The sequence below is a fragment of the Alosa pseudoharengus genome, unplaced genomic scaffold (assembly GCF_046254945.1).
Source record: "Alosa pseudoharengus isolate Yale_2024_CS ecotype anadromous, Long Island Sound unplaced genomic scaffold, YU_APseudo_1.1 YU_APseudo_1.1_scf_14, whole genome shotgun sequence".
NCBI lineage: Eukaryota > Metazoa > Chordata > Actinopteri > Clupeiformes > Clupeidae > Alosa > Alosa pseudoharengus.
The window spans coordinates 18,083,568-18,099,438 of NW_027468609.1; the positions used below are offsets into that span (position 1 = coordinate 18,083,568).

At 45.8% G+C, this 15,871-nt stretch overlaps 1 protein-coding gene across 1 annotated transcript in view; it reads left to right on the forward strand.

Moving 5' to 3' along the window:
• The first annotated feature begins 62 nt into the window (after nucleotides 1-62).
• Nucleotides 63-15,871, forward strand: part of LOC143122974 (metal transporter CNNM4) — a 27,569-nt gene continuing 11,760 nt past the window's right edge. Inside the window, exons 1-4 of the mRNA XM_076284022.1 lie at nucleotides 63-1,452; nucleotides 8,582-8,725; nucleotides 9,110-9,244; nucleotides 9,723-9,892. Of these exons, the coding sequence (XP_076140137.1) occupies nucleotides 66-1,452; nucleotides 8,582-8,725; nucleotides 9,110-9,244; nucleotides 9,723-9,892 (1,836 nt within the window). The 5' untranslated portion in view covers nucleotides 63-65. The remainder of the gene's footprint in view (nucleotides 1,453-8,581; nucleotides 8,726-9,109; nucleotides 9,245-9,722; nucleotides 9,893-15,871) is intronic.

The following is a 15,871-nucleotide window of genomic DNA, read 5'->3' on the forward strand; positions in this document are numbered from 1 at the left end:
AGGGGGGCGGGATGCGACAAGTGAGTAAGTGACGTCACCCGCTGCCCGCAGAGAGTGAAACAAACATGGCGACAGACTGGAGTGGACAGGGACACATTATAACTTTAATCGTTTTTCTTTGGAGCGCCGTTGGTGGACGTACAGAGACAGCGAGTGTAATCGGGACCCAAGTGTTGGGCATGCGGCTGGAGAGGAGTGATAAACCGGCCACGACAACAGAAGATGGGGTCATTCAGGTAACAGAAGAGAGCACTGTCCAGCTCAGGTTTTATGGGGTGCAGTTCAACTCGGACTCCTCGTCAGAGATAAGGTTCATGGAACACGGGGAGGGTGAGGATGAGAAATATTATAACGGCGATGCTAACAGGACTTGTACTGATTTCACCAAAGATTTCACCATCAGTAGCTTCATGAATGTCAGCAGCAGAGGTACATCAGGGATGGTGAGCATCAACATCAAACCGCTCCGCAAGACCGAAAGCGAGAAAGATTATAGCCTCTGCGTGAGGGACGGTCCGGGGGACAAGTGGATCCTGTTGGGGGACAACGAGGGCAGGGTTCGGGTGGTGGAGGAGAAGAAGGCATTCTTGCCACTGTGGTGCGAGGTAATCCTTGTCTCCACTCTGTTAGTACTGTCCGGTCTATTCAGCGGGCTTAATCTCGGACTAATGGCTCTTGATCCTATGGAACTTCGTATCGTCCAAAGTTGTGGTACCGAGAAAGAGAGAAGGGATGCTCGCAAAATCGAGCCTATTCGCAGAAAAGGAAACTACCTGCTGTGTTCACTTTTGCTTGGCAATGTGCTTGTCAACACCACCTTGACCATTATGTTGGACGAATTGATCGGTTCGGGACTTGGGGCAGTGGCCGCCTCCACTGTGGGTATTGTAATTTTCGGTGAGATAGTTCCCCAGGCTCTCTGCTCCCGTCACGGTTTAGCAGTGGGGGCTAACACCATACAGTTGACAAAATTCTTTATGCTTGCCACCTTCCCGTTATCTTACCCCATCAGTAGGCTCTTAGATTGTGTCCTGGGCCAGGAGATGGGAAATGTGTACAACCGAGAGAAACTGGTGGAGATGCTGAAAGTAACTGAGCCTTACAACGACCTGGTGAAAGAGGAGCTCAACATGATCCAGGGAGCATTAGAGCTGAGGACCAAAACTGTGGAGGACGTGATGACCCCTATCGCCAACTGTTTCATGATCCACACGGACGCAATCCTGGACTTCAACACTATGTCGGACATAATGGAAAGTGGCTACACTCGCATACCGGTGTATGAGGACGAGCGCTCAAACATTGTTGACATTCTGTATGTCAAGGATTTGGCATTTGTGGATCCAGATGACTGCACCACGCTCAAAACTGTCACCAAGTTCTACAACCACCCTGTCCACTTTGTCTTCCATGACACTAAGTTGGACGCCATGCTGGAGGAGTTCAAGAAAGGTCAGTGCATGTTTAAGAGGAAGGGAGGTATGGCGACCCTAGGGGGTGGCTGACCACAACAGGAATGATGCACTGTTTTTTATCATACCTACCTGTCATGCATATAAATACAAATAACAACAGTTGTAACACAATGCCTATTTGCATAATAAAAATAGCACCACACAGGATAGCAGCTGTTCATAATGTCTTTGTTCAAGCCGGGAAAGACATTTCATTGATGCCTCCTCCTCCCAGTCATGTCTGTCCTGGTGCACATGTAAAAGGATCTCCAGAGATGGGGAGGCAGCTGTCAGTTTTTAGCGCACTATTGTCTTGCGGAGAGGGTTGAGAGGATAGGCCCTAGCGACAGAGAGTCTGAGATCTTGTGTATGTGACGTGCGAAGATCTACCCAATGATGTAGTATTTTTGCAGACATTTTTTCATATGCTTTTCTTAAAGAGAGTGTCCATTGATGTATTTAAAAAAAGAGTCTGTATTGTAAAGTGCCTTCTCCTGTCTCTGGTGCTGCAGTGGGTGAGGGAGAGAAGTGGAGAGGAGTGTTGGGCCCTCTCTGTGCAGTGGAGCTCTTGGCTGCAGCACACAACACCAGACTTGTTGTTTTGACACTATGGATTACATGTGTTTGGAACTTGGCTGCCATGGTACTCATTTTTCACACACACACACACACACACACACACACACTCTCTCTCTCTCTCTCTCTCAAATGATAATATAGGCAGCCTCCAGTGACCGCAGGCAGTGTATTGATGAGTGGAAAGGTGGTGTGGGTGTGTATGTGTGTGTTGTTTAAGAGTGCGTTATCCAGCAGTGTGTTGTCCGCTTGTGGTTGTTGTGACAGTGTCTGGGCCAATCAGGACGTACCTCTCTCCGGTGGCGGGATTCAGCGGACAGAGAGGTCACGCACCACGCAGACATGCCCCCACCACACCATGATGACACACACACATACACACACACACACACACAGCCATAACCATGCCCCCACCATGATGACTTGTCCACTTCCTGTTAGCACCCGGAGGACAGTAGCAGGCTGTAGGACACTATTGAGTCTGAGCACAGCGCCTCATACTCAGCTAGTCGCTCTCCTTTGACTTTGACTGTTGCGTGTGTGCATGTCATTTTTGACTTCAAAGAAAGTGATTAATAATGGCCAAAGGCTGGTGGCTGAGCAGATGCGCAAGGACAGGCCTGGACAGTTATATTATAGGGTGCGGAGATTTTAGAGATGGCTATCTGATAGGCTAACATAGAGACCCAGTGGGTTAGCAATTAACTTAATGACCAAAATCAATAGCAGGCTAATCGGTGCAGTTAGTGGACGTGGTTTCTATTATGGATGTGGTTTGTGGATGTGCAGTGGTGGTTCTTGTTGGGATGAGTTTGAGATAGCTTGGTGGTTTTGATCAGTACATGCCTCCCAGCGGGGAGTGAAGAAAGCCCAGATGAAGGCATACTGTAAGACTGTGTGTGTGTGTGTGTGTGTGTGTGTGTGGCATAACATAAGACAGGGTGGGTGTGGAGTGTGTGTGTAACAGTGTGTGTGTGTGTGTGGCAGAAGACAGAATGTGAAAGAAGGCACAGAATAGAAAAGTTCACTTCCAGGTCCTCCACTCCCACCCCCTGTTCACTTCAGTTCTGTCCCGCTGCGTTGCTGTCATTTGAAGAGGAGTCCTGTCACCTCCTGGGCTTAACCCCCCCCCCCCCCTCCCCTCCCCCAACACACACACACGTTTGTGTGTAGATTCACAGTTTAAAGGGACTCTCTGAAGGCAGAAAGACCTTTGTAGGGATTCTGAGTTTGTGAGTGGGACATTTCTTATGCAGCAAGTGCAGCTCTCTGTAGGGCTCACATCATAGAAGCACTCCCATTGCAAATACACTCACACATACACACACACACACACACACATAGTGACCTGACCTCATCTGGAGGGCTGCTCAGTATTCAGAGATTACACACACACACACACACACACACACACATTGAGATTACACATACACACACAGACACAGACAGACAGACACACACACACACACAAACAAACAATGTTGTCACATTTTGTCAAGTCCAGACTAACACTCACATACACACGGTGGCGTGACCTCAGCTGGAGGGCTGCACTGTCCCCAAAGATGTGTGTACACACACACACACACACACACACGTAAGCACGCACAGGCACACAGACAGACAGACAGACAGACACACACACACACACACACTAGCTAGTCTGTCTCACTTTTCCAAACCCACACACCCTCACGCACACACTCAGCAGCACGGGCCAGCACAGCAGATTATAGCTGTCCCTTCTCTCGCTCCTTCCCTTTCCACTCAATTCTTTCTTTCCCTCTCTCTGCCTCTCCCCTCCTCCCTCAGTTCTCTCCATTCTCTCTCCATCTCTTTCTGCCCCCCTCTCTCTTTCTCTTTCTCTCTCTCTCTCTTCAGTCCTCATCTCCTCATCAGTCCCCGACTCTCTCCCCCTCATCACAGTCATTTCCCCAGAGCTCCTTGGCTCTCCTGCCCTGGAGTACATTAAAGCAGAAAACAAGAAATTGTACGAAAAATAAAATAAATTGTTAATTTACACACAAAAAACAACAACAACTTAAAAGCTCTTGTAAGGAAAGAGAGTTCTGCGCATCGGCACTACATGCTGACGCATAGAGAGCAACGCAGTCTGAGGGCTGCAGGCAGGAAATCATGTAAAGAGGAAGAACAGTCGGCCGAGCTTTGGCTCAGTTCTGGCTCAGTGCCTGCTGAGGTTCCCTCCAGGGGCCGGCTGCGCTCCTGAATCAGCGCTAATCCGCGTCCGGTCTCCTGTGCACTCCGCTGAAGCCGCTGATGGAGCACCCCTGCCTGCCTGCCTGGCAGTGGCCGCTCCACGGGCTGATTGACAGCAGCAGTTCGATAGCCATAAGTGCACGCTGTAAATAATGAATGCACAGAAAGGCCAGCAGCAGGGGCCTTCCTCCCGCCCGCTATGCTGCGCTGCTAATAATAATATTCGTGTTGCATTCATGCTCAAAATCCCATCTGGAGCGTGTCTTTTTAAAACACCTCCACCACCATCATCAGCTGATGGTTGTAATGGCTTTTACTGCACAGTGGTCTAGTAGTCTCTGTGCTGTTTATTCTTCATTATAAACAATAAACAGTTGTGTCTCGGTGCAGTATTTTTAGGGTGTTGCAGTTACAGTGTAGGAGCTGGTGCCACCCCAGAAAGTAAAGAAATAATAAAAAAAGCCTGGAGGCATTAGCTAGCGCTAGGCCTGCACCCAGGCAGGGCTTCTCTCTGGCGAACAAAAACGGTCCAGAGTTAGAGGCTAGCACTCTCCTGTGTCTGGATCGATATGCTGCTGGTGCGCTAGTATTTTTAAACTACAAAGCTGGTTGCTGGTTGGTTTACACCGTCTTCTTATTCCAGTGATTTTCAAATGTGACAGAATTTATTTTTTTCACATTTTTTTATATTTCAGTTGGTGATCTAAACACCATAGTAAATGTCCATGGAAATCCAGTTAGTGGAAATATGTTCAAATGAGTTTTTTTTCTGCATTATCCTTCACCAAATACTGACAAAACTAATTAGAATGTTATAGAATAAGGTAGGGATGACGTTGGCCAACGGCAAGGGGCAGCGGCTAACGCAACGTTCAGACCCTAATAAGTTCTATCTCGTTCCTGAGCAACACAAACGGTTTGCCTAAATTGAATACACTTGCGTTGCGCTGAACCAAGTTTAACCAAAGTCCTTTTAGGCAAGTCCCTCCACTCGGCGGCCATATAGCAACGTTTTTTGGGCACTCATCGGGCATCCTCTTCGGCAGAAATGCGCGTGAGCAAGGCTTCACGACACCAATCTTGCTCCAGCGGCGAGTTCACAACACATGATTGGCACGATGTCTTCACAACACACCATATGATTGGCTCAATGTATTCACATCACACCACATGATTGGCTCAATGTATTCACATGTCGACGTTTTGCCGAGGAAGGGGTGTGATATGTGTAGACAACGGCCATATTGGCGTTACAAACTAACCCCATGCATTTCTATGGAGGATTTTTTGAGTGCTGTGTCTCCTCATTAGAAAGTCTCTGGTTTCATTAAAGGCACACTATGCAGGTTTTTTTAACTTAATATGCTAGTTAATAGTTTTAGCTACTTAATTTACCTTAATTTAACAGCTTCAGAGTCATTGGAATGGTTATATGACTTTTTTCGGGGTGAATGGTGGCCGTCTCGCTTCCCCTTGCAACTCTGGGCCGGCGGGCCGACGGCCTCAGTATCAGGAAGTATAACAAGTGTAACGAATTGCTTTACTGCATTAAAATACTGAATCCTGAAATTCCCCTTGGGGATCAATAAAGTATCTATCTATCTATCTATCTATCTATCTATCTATCTATCTAAATACACATACACGCCAGGCACCGGTTAGAAAAAGGTAGCGATGGAGTTTCTCAGACATTCGTCATGACAGAGCCAGTGAAAAAGAAGCAAAATCCGAGAAAACAGTAAGGAAATTGCCAATACTGCATAGTTTCCCTGCCTACACATTCAACATCTGACCCCATCTAATATAAAATGGAATTTTAGAATCTTGCATTGTTGAGGAACATTCTTTAAAGGAGCGATTTGTAGGATTGTTACTGAACATTCTGTAAGCCAAAATCAAAACACTGGTGAATGTTCTCAAGACTACCAGACGCGAGCCTCTTCTGGGTTGCCAAATGTAATGCAGACTTGGCTAACGTTAATTGACCTGCAGCTGCTTTAACGTTTCTCCAACCATGACCCAGCTACACATTACGGAAACAGTGAAAACAAAAAATACCTCTCTAACCAACGTAACATATTTAGCTGAAGTTAGCGATGCAGATGAAGTTTAGCCTAGGCTACCTGTCGTGGAGAAATATGGCCAGCTCTGCGTCAGACTTGATATTCTTCGTTTGACGAAGACGTCGCCATCTCAGGAAGCTCCTCCGATGTCCACTTAATTAGTTAGACATTTGCCTGCCTCTCGTAGGCTACTCGTTCATGACTACAACTGACAGCTGTTGACAGTTAGCCTTTGATAATTTGGCAACCAAATAGGAGGACGCGCCAGCCCATTATTAATACGCTATTCTAGAATTAATCGTTCAAAACATAAACAAAAATTCCAAGAGATTCCGCCCCGTAACTCATTTTTTTTCACGGGTTTTACAGGGTTTTACGGGTTATAGTAATGTTGTCAAATAAGCCATTACTTCAATTAATCGTGTTTCCTTACTCTCTGATGACATATGGTGATAATTTTTGGAATGGTTGCAATTTATTTTCCATTATTTCCTACATACTGGTCCTTTAATTTCAAAGAGTTCTGTCTTATGCTCGCTGTTGCTTTGAAACTTCTCCACGTTCTCCTTAATTAATTTCTTGTTGTTGGTGTTTATTTTTACACTTTGGCCCTTTGAATCAATAAAAATGATTGTTGAGTCTTTAAGTAGAGCCAGTGTGTTTTTGGATGTAAGTGTTCCACAATCTGTACAAACATATAGTTATATATAACCTCGGTTCGCTGAAGGACATGAGACATTGCTACATGTCTAACAGTTGCACAAGCATACTGCCAAGCACATTCACGACTGAGGGTCAATGAACACTGGTAGCTCGCTGGCACTGGGTTTTAAACTTATGTTGCCAACAATTTTGCGCGGGCTATGCATAGTAAAGCGCACATATGATTGTGATCGTAGTCCTCGGTGAACAGCGGAAGCTTGCTGGATTGTTGGTTGTCACATGCACAAAGCTGAAAGCACAGAGCAGGCTATGGACCAACTGGTGACGTCCAGACTATAAGTGTGTCCATGTTGGCAAGGTAACCTTTGCCTTCGTTAAGAACAAAATTATCATTACATGAGGGGTCATGTTTATGCATTACTGAATGGGCTTACCGTGGGCCCATAAGCTTCTGTGTTCTCTACCCCTAATATCAGTCAAATAACACAAGTTATGTTATTCACCCCTGATATCTGAATGGGGCCCCTCAGTCAAATAATATGGGTTATGTTATTCACAAATAACAAGTCAAATAACATAGGTGACGCTTTGTGTTGTGATTTTGTCATAAATGGGTCCTTCGATCGTATATCATGGGTTATGTTATTCACCCCTCGTATTTGAAAGGGGCCTCTCAGTCAAATAAGGCCTTTTCACGTCTGTGCCCAGGGGCTCACTGGCTCATAATCTGTCCATGGATGTGGGGAAATACAATGCAAACATAGTAGAGTAGAGTAGACATCACTTTTACAGTATTTTCATGTTTGGTCCAAGAGATGTAATGAAAAAGCATAATTCGCTTATGGTGGGAAAATAGGTTGCCAGGGTAAATCTTTAAGTGTTTAGGATGCCAAGGAGTGAGTTATCCAAAACCTTTCTTTTTAGTAAACTATGTGTACACAAACAATGTTCTCAATGCGCGAGTTTATGTGTAGAGACACTGATGATACTTCGATCAAAGTTTCATGTTGTGTCGAGCCGTCTTAGTGTTTTAAAAATAGCGATTTTGGCGCGATCATTTGTCAAAATAGTAGTGCCCCTACGATTACCTTTCTGTGAGGATTGATCATGTTTACTTTGTAGTCCTTCTACAAAGCCAGATTCCCAAATTAGCCAAACAACCCAGGCTTACATACCCAACTAGAACTTTCTACCGTCCAAGAGCTCTGAAAAGTGATGTGCTCAAATATAAACAACCTTTCACCAGAATCACAAACTTGAACAGTACCTTTTGTTTTAAACAGTATAGCCAAAAGACTTGCAGTACTGCACCAGTTATTTGCCATGCTGATTTATACATAAAAGCTAAGTGTTTGTTTAATGCGAGAAAAGACTATTGCATGAGGCTTTCTTTCCGTAATAATCACCCTTTAGCCTTTCTAAGTTGGTCTTAGGTTAGGTGCCAAGGTGGCGATAAAACTATACTACTGCCATACCAGAATTTAAAATGAAGAAATGTATTCAATTTGTAAGCCAATGCACAGTGTTTTACTGAGGGTTCTGTAAAACTGAAAATGCTCTCCCAGAATGTAATGGCCGTGGTTTTTGTTGTTGTTGTTGTTGTTATAGGGAGGTCTCACCTGGCCATCGTGCAGAAGGTAAACTGTGAGGGAGAGGGGGACCCCTTTTATGAGGTGCTGGGCCTGGTCACTCTGGAGGACGTTATTGAAGAGATCATCAAGTCAGAGATCCTGGACGAGTCGGACCTCTACAGTAAGTTGTGTGTGTGTGTGTGTGTGTGTGTGTGTGTGTGTGTGTGTGTGTGTGTGTGAGTGTGTGAGTCGGACCTCTATAGTGAGTTTAATGAGCTGTCTGGACGGTGTGTCTCCACATTGCGGTCACATCGCTCCTGGCTTAATTAGTGGTCTGGTCTCTATAGCGTCTCCCGGGTTCTGTTGTGTTTGTTCAGATTTAAAGTGTTAGCTGACCTTTGCCAGCATTTCTTTGATGGTCTCCATATAAACTCAAGGTCATTCCCTCTCTCTCGTCCTTTCTTTCTGTCTCTCTTATACTACTTGTCCAACTATGCTGCATATTTTCTCTCTCTCTCTCTCTCTCTCTCTCTCTCTCTCTCTGTGTCTCTCACTCGTTTCTCAGCTGACAACCGTAACAAGAAAAAGGTGCACCCTAACAAGAGCAAGCGGGACTACTCAGCCTTCAAAGACGAGAGTGAATCTAAAGTGAAGATCTCCCCTCAGCTGCTACTGGCTGCACACCGCTTCCTGGCCACAGGTGTGTGTGTGCGTGCGTGCGTGATTGTGTGTGTGTGCGTGTGTGTGTGATTGTGTGTGTGTGCGTGTTTGTGTGTGTGCGTGTGTGTCTGTGTGTGTGCGTGTTTGTGTGTGTGTGTGTGCGTACGTGCGTGTGTGTGTGTCTGTGTGTGTGCGTGTGTCTGTGTGTGTGCGTGTGTGTGTGTGTGTGTGTGCGTGTTTGTGTGTTGGGGGGATGGGGTATGATTGCATCAGATTGCATCAGATCCCAGAGGGGTGGGGGGGGGCCATTGTTGCCCACACTGTCCTCAATTCTGACAGCTTTGGGTTACGTTTGCCCTCCTGAACCGAATCTGTCTCTTTCCCTCTTTTTTGCTTGGTCCTTGTCCTCTTCTCACACTGTCTGTTTCTCCTGATCCCCTTCTGTTGTAATGGTTATCGTCTGTCCATTTCTCTCTCTCTCCCTCTCTCTCTCTCTCTATCTCTCTATCTCTCCTCAGAGGTGAACCTCTTCAGTCCACTCCAGATCTCTGACAAGGTTCTGCTGCGGATCCTCAAGCACCCCGACGTCATCCAGGAGCTCAAGTTCAACGAGAGCGACAAGCGCGCGCCACAGAACTTCCTGTACCTGCGCGGCAAGCCCGTCGACTACTTCATCCTCGTCCTGCAGGTAAGGCGTCCTCAGTGCGTCACGGCGAGTCAGGTCACCTCATCCCTGCCGTCACACAGCTGTGACAAAAAGCGCTGTCTCACTCCTGTGCTGTCTCACTCCTGTGTGATCCAGGGAGGCAGGATCTGAGAGGTCCTGAGCTGTCATTTTTCCACACAGTAGGTATTTCTGAGAAACCAAACTTACTCACTAAAATTTCCCTCAAGGATTAAATATTTCCCTCAATTAAGAAAGTATCTATTTCTCTCTCTCTCTCTCCCTCTCTCTCTCTATCTATCGATATCTATCTATCTATCTATCTATCTCTCTTTCCATCTATCCATCCATCTATCTTCGTGTCATCCACTTGAGTGACTGTGTTGAGCCTTGAGCCTTATTCCTACTGAAACCCAATAGCACAAGTGTCCCTGAGGCTCTCTCTCTGTCCTGTCCTCCCCCCCCTTGCGCTGACGTGGTTGTACTGGACACTCGGGGTAAGCTCTGCTGAGGGTGGCCGTTGGGGTAGAGCAGGCAGGCCACTTTGTGTTGACAACAGCAAACGAAACCTTGGATGCTCGGTGGGTTTATTTCCAGCACTGACCTCTGATGGACGCCCTTTACTGCTTTGCTGTTCTGTCTGCTCTGTGTGTGTGTGTGTGTGTTGGGGGTGGAGGAGGGTGTTATTGAGCACAAAGAGGGCTGACCTCAACAAGGGTTGACTAGACCCAATTACACACACACAGTGAACTTCCCTAATTGATCCCTATTATATAAGGTGGAGTGGTTACAGACTACCAATAAGCGAAGCATCGTGTGTTAATCCCACCCACTTACAGCATCCCCTCCCACACAGACACACACTACACACAGAGACACAGACCATCAGACTCTCTTAGATCGTCACACACACACACACACACACACATAGGTCATTAGAATCTCTCACACATACACACACTTGTGAAGGTGAAAGTTCAGTTCTGCAGACACAGTCTGTGCGTAGTGCAAACGGCGCAGATGTACTTATCCACTCAGTCCATGGAGACTCATCCGAACAGACTTATGCAGACTATGAGCAAGCATGTTTCAATGTGCTGGTTTAGGGTTTGGAGAAAACAAAACCTATTTATTCATTTATCAGATCATTACAGTACTGTATATTTAGCAGAGCTTACAGCACTGATGTGCATTTGTGTGTGTGATTTGTGTGTGTGTGTGTGTGTGTGTGTGTGTGTGTGTGTGTGTGTGTGTATTAGGGCTGTCAAAATGAACACGTTAATCATCGTGATTAATTTTGAAATACTTAACGCTTTCAAAAGTATTAACGCAATTAGCACATTTTGTTTACCTACTTCTTTTGTGGGGGGCTGACGACCCGTTACAGAAGCTGCGAAACCTGCACCTGCCAGCCTCTCTCTTTCTCTCTCGCTCATCATATGCCCAAACTTTTAAGGATATTTTCAAAAGTATCTCAACTAGTGAAATTCACTGAATATTCTAGTTTAATATAGTTTCAAGTGAAAATGCAGTCGGTTTGTCAAAACATGTAAAATCATTTTTTTGCAATGCCAAAAGAACTCCATGGAAAAGATCATTTGCAAATGACAAGGCAGAATTTTTTCCACGACTGCACTAAACATTACTTCCTAATTGCTAATTGGATAAAAAATTTGAGTTAGATGGGCAGTGGTGCGCTGTAAACTAGTGCTGTGCTGTGCTGTCCCATTCCTGGCTTCCCCCACCCACTTATAAGGTGAACGGAGGAGAATCTCTAATGCAGTTCTTGGCGCATACTCAAATGGCTCTTTACTGGCTCAAGGTTTGTCTCTGAAACTACCTAGCTGTGTGTATAGTTTATGATGCTATTAAACAGTTGTGTGACAAATATACACCCTTTGTGGTTACTCATTAATTTGGTGATTTATTTTGTATTTAAAATGGCCTTTAAGAAACTTTAGTCTTCATTTCAATATATGAGATGAATTTTTTTTTTTTATTGTTTGACAGCCCTAGTGTGTATGTTGGCAGCTATTGCCATTTAGGTAGAAGAGGAAGCACTTGATGATTCACACAATGATTCCCACCACATATTAGCTGCTTTCAGACATACTGTAGGTGTAAGTCCGCATGTTCTGCGGATATCAAGCGGTTGGGCCGTATCTGAAAAACATATCCCGACATTTGGAACTCCGAACTTAGGCGGCTTTTTTTTTTAAGAATATTTTTTTGGCTTTTTGCCTTTTATTTGGATAGGACAGTGGAGACTGACCGGAAGCAAGCGGGAGAGAGAGATGGGGTGGGATCGGGAAATGACCGCAGGTCGGATTCGAACCTAGGTCCCCGTGGGCATTCGGACCCGTATATGGTACTGGCCGCCCCCAACTTTACACTACTCCCCTCCTAGTATTTCGGACGGACATTATAATGAGCTCATGTCTGAACGATGCAAAGATCATGTGGAGATTCTGTTCATGTGCGCGTACAACCACGTTCAACGTGTTCAACCACACAGATATTCTGTTCATGTGCGGCAGTGTCATTCACGCATACTATCAGCATGAAAGCATAATATCTGAATCACCTGAAGGGTCGGACATCCGTTTGGCAAAGATCTGCACATAGTGCGGAGGACATGTCTGTTATAAGCTCAGTAAGGGGAAGGGTTGTCCTGTGAAGAAATTTGTTCTCTGCATTTTACCCATCTGGGTGCAGTGTGCACACATTCTCTCTCACACACACACACACACACACACACACACACACACACACACACACACACACACACACTTGGAACATTGAGCTGGGAGCCCACACCCACTAGGACACCTACACATCCAGAGCAGTGGGCAGCCCTTAATCCGGCGCCCGGGGAGCAGTTGGGGGTTAGGTGCCTTGCTCAAGGGCACCTCATCCATGGATGTGAGAGAGCTTTTTTAAAATCACTCCCCCCACCCACATTTTCCTACCAGTCAGGGATTAAACCAGCCACAAGTCCGATTCCCTAACCAGCCGGCCACAGAGGGCCCCAGGGTGCTGACATGAGACATGTCCGCAGCAGCAAAGCTGTGGTATACTTTGGAGACTCCCATGTACAGTACACACACACACACACACACACACACACACACACACACACGTTTGTCTCCGTGTTCGCAGTGCATACTTAGGGCCACACACATAAACACACACATTCATTCACACATACTGATGCTGTCTCTCACACATGGAAAGAATGAAAACTAGACACACACACACACACACACACGCTCAAGCACACAGTGCTTTGTCTGCTTGTGGACAGAATATATACGTTGAAAGAGGGTCACGTGACCAACATCAGCACAGTTTCTTGTAAACGTACATTCCTATGTAATAAACACAATTTAGTCACAGTTCCACATACATTTACAGTAAGTTAATGTAAATAAATGTTAATTAAATATAGAAACTTATTTGCACATTCACCATCATACACCCACACACAGACACTCATACATGAATTGCGATCACAAATACAGACACACACACACACACACACACACACACACACACACACACACACACACACACACACACACACACACACAGTGGAATCACGGCTAGCTGGATCTTGGCTGCATTGGAGCGTTCCCGCGCCCTGTGGTTGTGCCAGTAGCCGCATGGTAGGGCATGGGCAGTTGTGATGGATTGTGTGTGTGTGTGTGTGTGTGTGTGTGTGAGACAAGCTCCCTTGCCCTGGGCTGTACAGTAGCGGCAGCAGCAGTGCGATCAGATTGCTTCAGATTAAAGAGACAGTAGGCCGACCCAGGGGAAGCCATGAGGCCAGTGACACTGAATGAAGCGTCTGGGCTTCTCCAGTCTGTGTGTTTGTGTGTGTGTGTGTGTGACTGTGCGACTGTGTGCATGTGTGTTTTTGTGTATGTGTGTAGCTTTGATTGTATGATGGTTTGTGTGTGTGTGTGTGTGTTTGTTTGTGTATATATGTGTGTCTTTAAGGGTGGAGCTAGGAGAAGCGGGCTGTGGGGGTTAACCCCTCATCAGGCTGGCCTTTGGTAATCACGTCAGGATTAGCCGGCCTCACAACGCCAGCAGTCACCCAACATACACACACACACACACACACACACACACACACACACACACACCATTCCAATCCTCTGTCTTGCTGTCACTCAGAATACATTTACTTACATACACCCTTGTTCTTAACTTTCCTTACTGGTCTTACTATCTCCTTCTCTCTCTCTCTCCATTTCTCTCTCTCCCTCCCTCCATCTCTAGATCTCTCTCCTCTCTCTCTCCTCTCCATTTTTCTCTCTCTCCCTCCCTCTTTCTCTCCCTCCATCTCTAGCTCTCCTCTCTCCAACTCTCTCTCTCTCTCTCCTCTCCATTTCTCTCTCTCCCTATCTCTCCCTCCATCTCTCTCTCTCTCTCTCTCTTCCTCTCTCTCTCCAGCTCTCTCTCTCTCTAGTCCCTGCAGCAGTAGTGGCCGGCTGGGGTCAGGCTGCAGGTTCATTTCATCATGTGTGGACGCTGGACCCATATGTCCCGGTGGCTCCCAGAGGGCCTCCACTGTCCGTTCCTACAGCCATCTGCTAATTCATCTGCTTTCTCCCTCCTCGAAAAAGAGAAAGAGATAGACAGAGAGAGAGAAGGAGGAAAGAAGACACGGAGAGATCGCAAGAGATAGAGAAAGAGGGAGAGACAGAAAGAAAGAGAGAGAGGGAGAGAGACCGAAAGAATGAAAGAGAGAGACAGACAAAGAGAGGGGGGGCGGTGGAGGTTGGGAGAGATCGATTGAGATAAAAAGAGAGAGGGAGTGAGAGATTGAGAGGGAGGGCTGGAAAAAGAGAGAAAAACAGGCAGAGTGAAAGAGAGAAGGCACAGAGCTGGAGCTGACCAGTGTGGGAGTGCAGCGGGCGTTCAGGGGGGGATCTGGGAGTAGCCGGCTAGCGAGCCCTGATGCAGAGACGCAAAACAGGATTCGCCTTCACACTCAGGCAGTGACGAAGAACGCTTAAAAAAGCAAAATGAGATTAAGGCTTGGGTTTGTGTGGGATTCGGGTCAGGAGAGGTGTGTGTGTGTGTATGCGTGTGTGTGTGTGTGTGTGTGTGTGTGTGTGTGTGTTATTTACAGGGTCTTCCTATTTTCTTCCTATGTTACTTAGTGTGCTCGTGGACAGGCATATAATTGCCAAACGGAAGCTTCGTTTGATCACTGTCCCCTGCCAGCCACGGGGTCTTCAACAGAGTTGTATTTTTGACATGAGTTTCTCGGTGAGTAGCTTCATAAGGCTCTGCCGTCTAAATTATCTCTCAGTGGAGAGAGATCACTGCTGTAGATTCACTCAATTTACAGTAACAAGACAAGGAAACCCACAGGGGAACAATACATACAGTATATGAGGTACAATCTGCATACACATGAGAACCCATAAAATACCAATATACATTTAATATTTAAAATCGCAACACTGTTTACTCCACGGTACAGTGGTACACTGTATTTGTTTTGTTTATTTATTTGTTTGTATTATGGATATGATTAAATTGACCCTCAGTCACGACTATTTGGTCACAGGATGGTTTATCAGGTCAGTGCTCATGTTTATCAGGAAGCTATTTGTGTGGTTAGCTCCGGAGTTGACCTTAATGTTGACCTTTTGACCTTGGCATTGAGACCTCAGCGATAGTTCTCTTCTTCAGCGTCACAGGAAAAAGAAGACATACACTGACAGTAATGGTGGTTTGTCATGATTTCTTTTCACATCAATGAAAAGGGTGTGTGTGTGTGGAAGTTGCCTTGGGTCAGATTCTATTGGTTGTTATTATAGTTTATGACTGAACTTCCCAATTGATTGGTTGACTGCTTTGAATAGTTTGATAGTTACTTTGTTTATTGATTATACTGTTTGATAGTTGATTAGTTGTTTGTTTATTTAGTGTGTGATTGTTTGTTGTTTACTTGATTAGCAGTCTGTAAGGGATAGGTTTAATGAC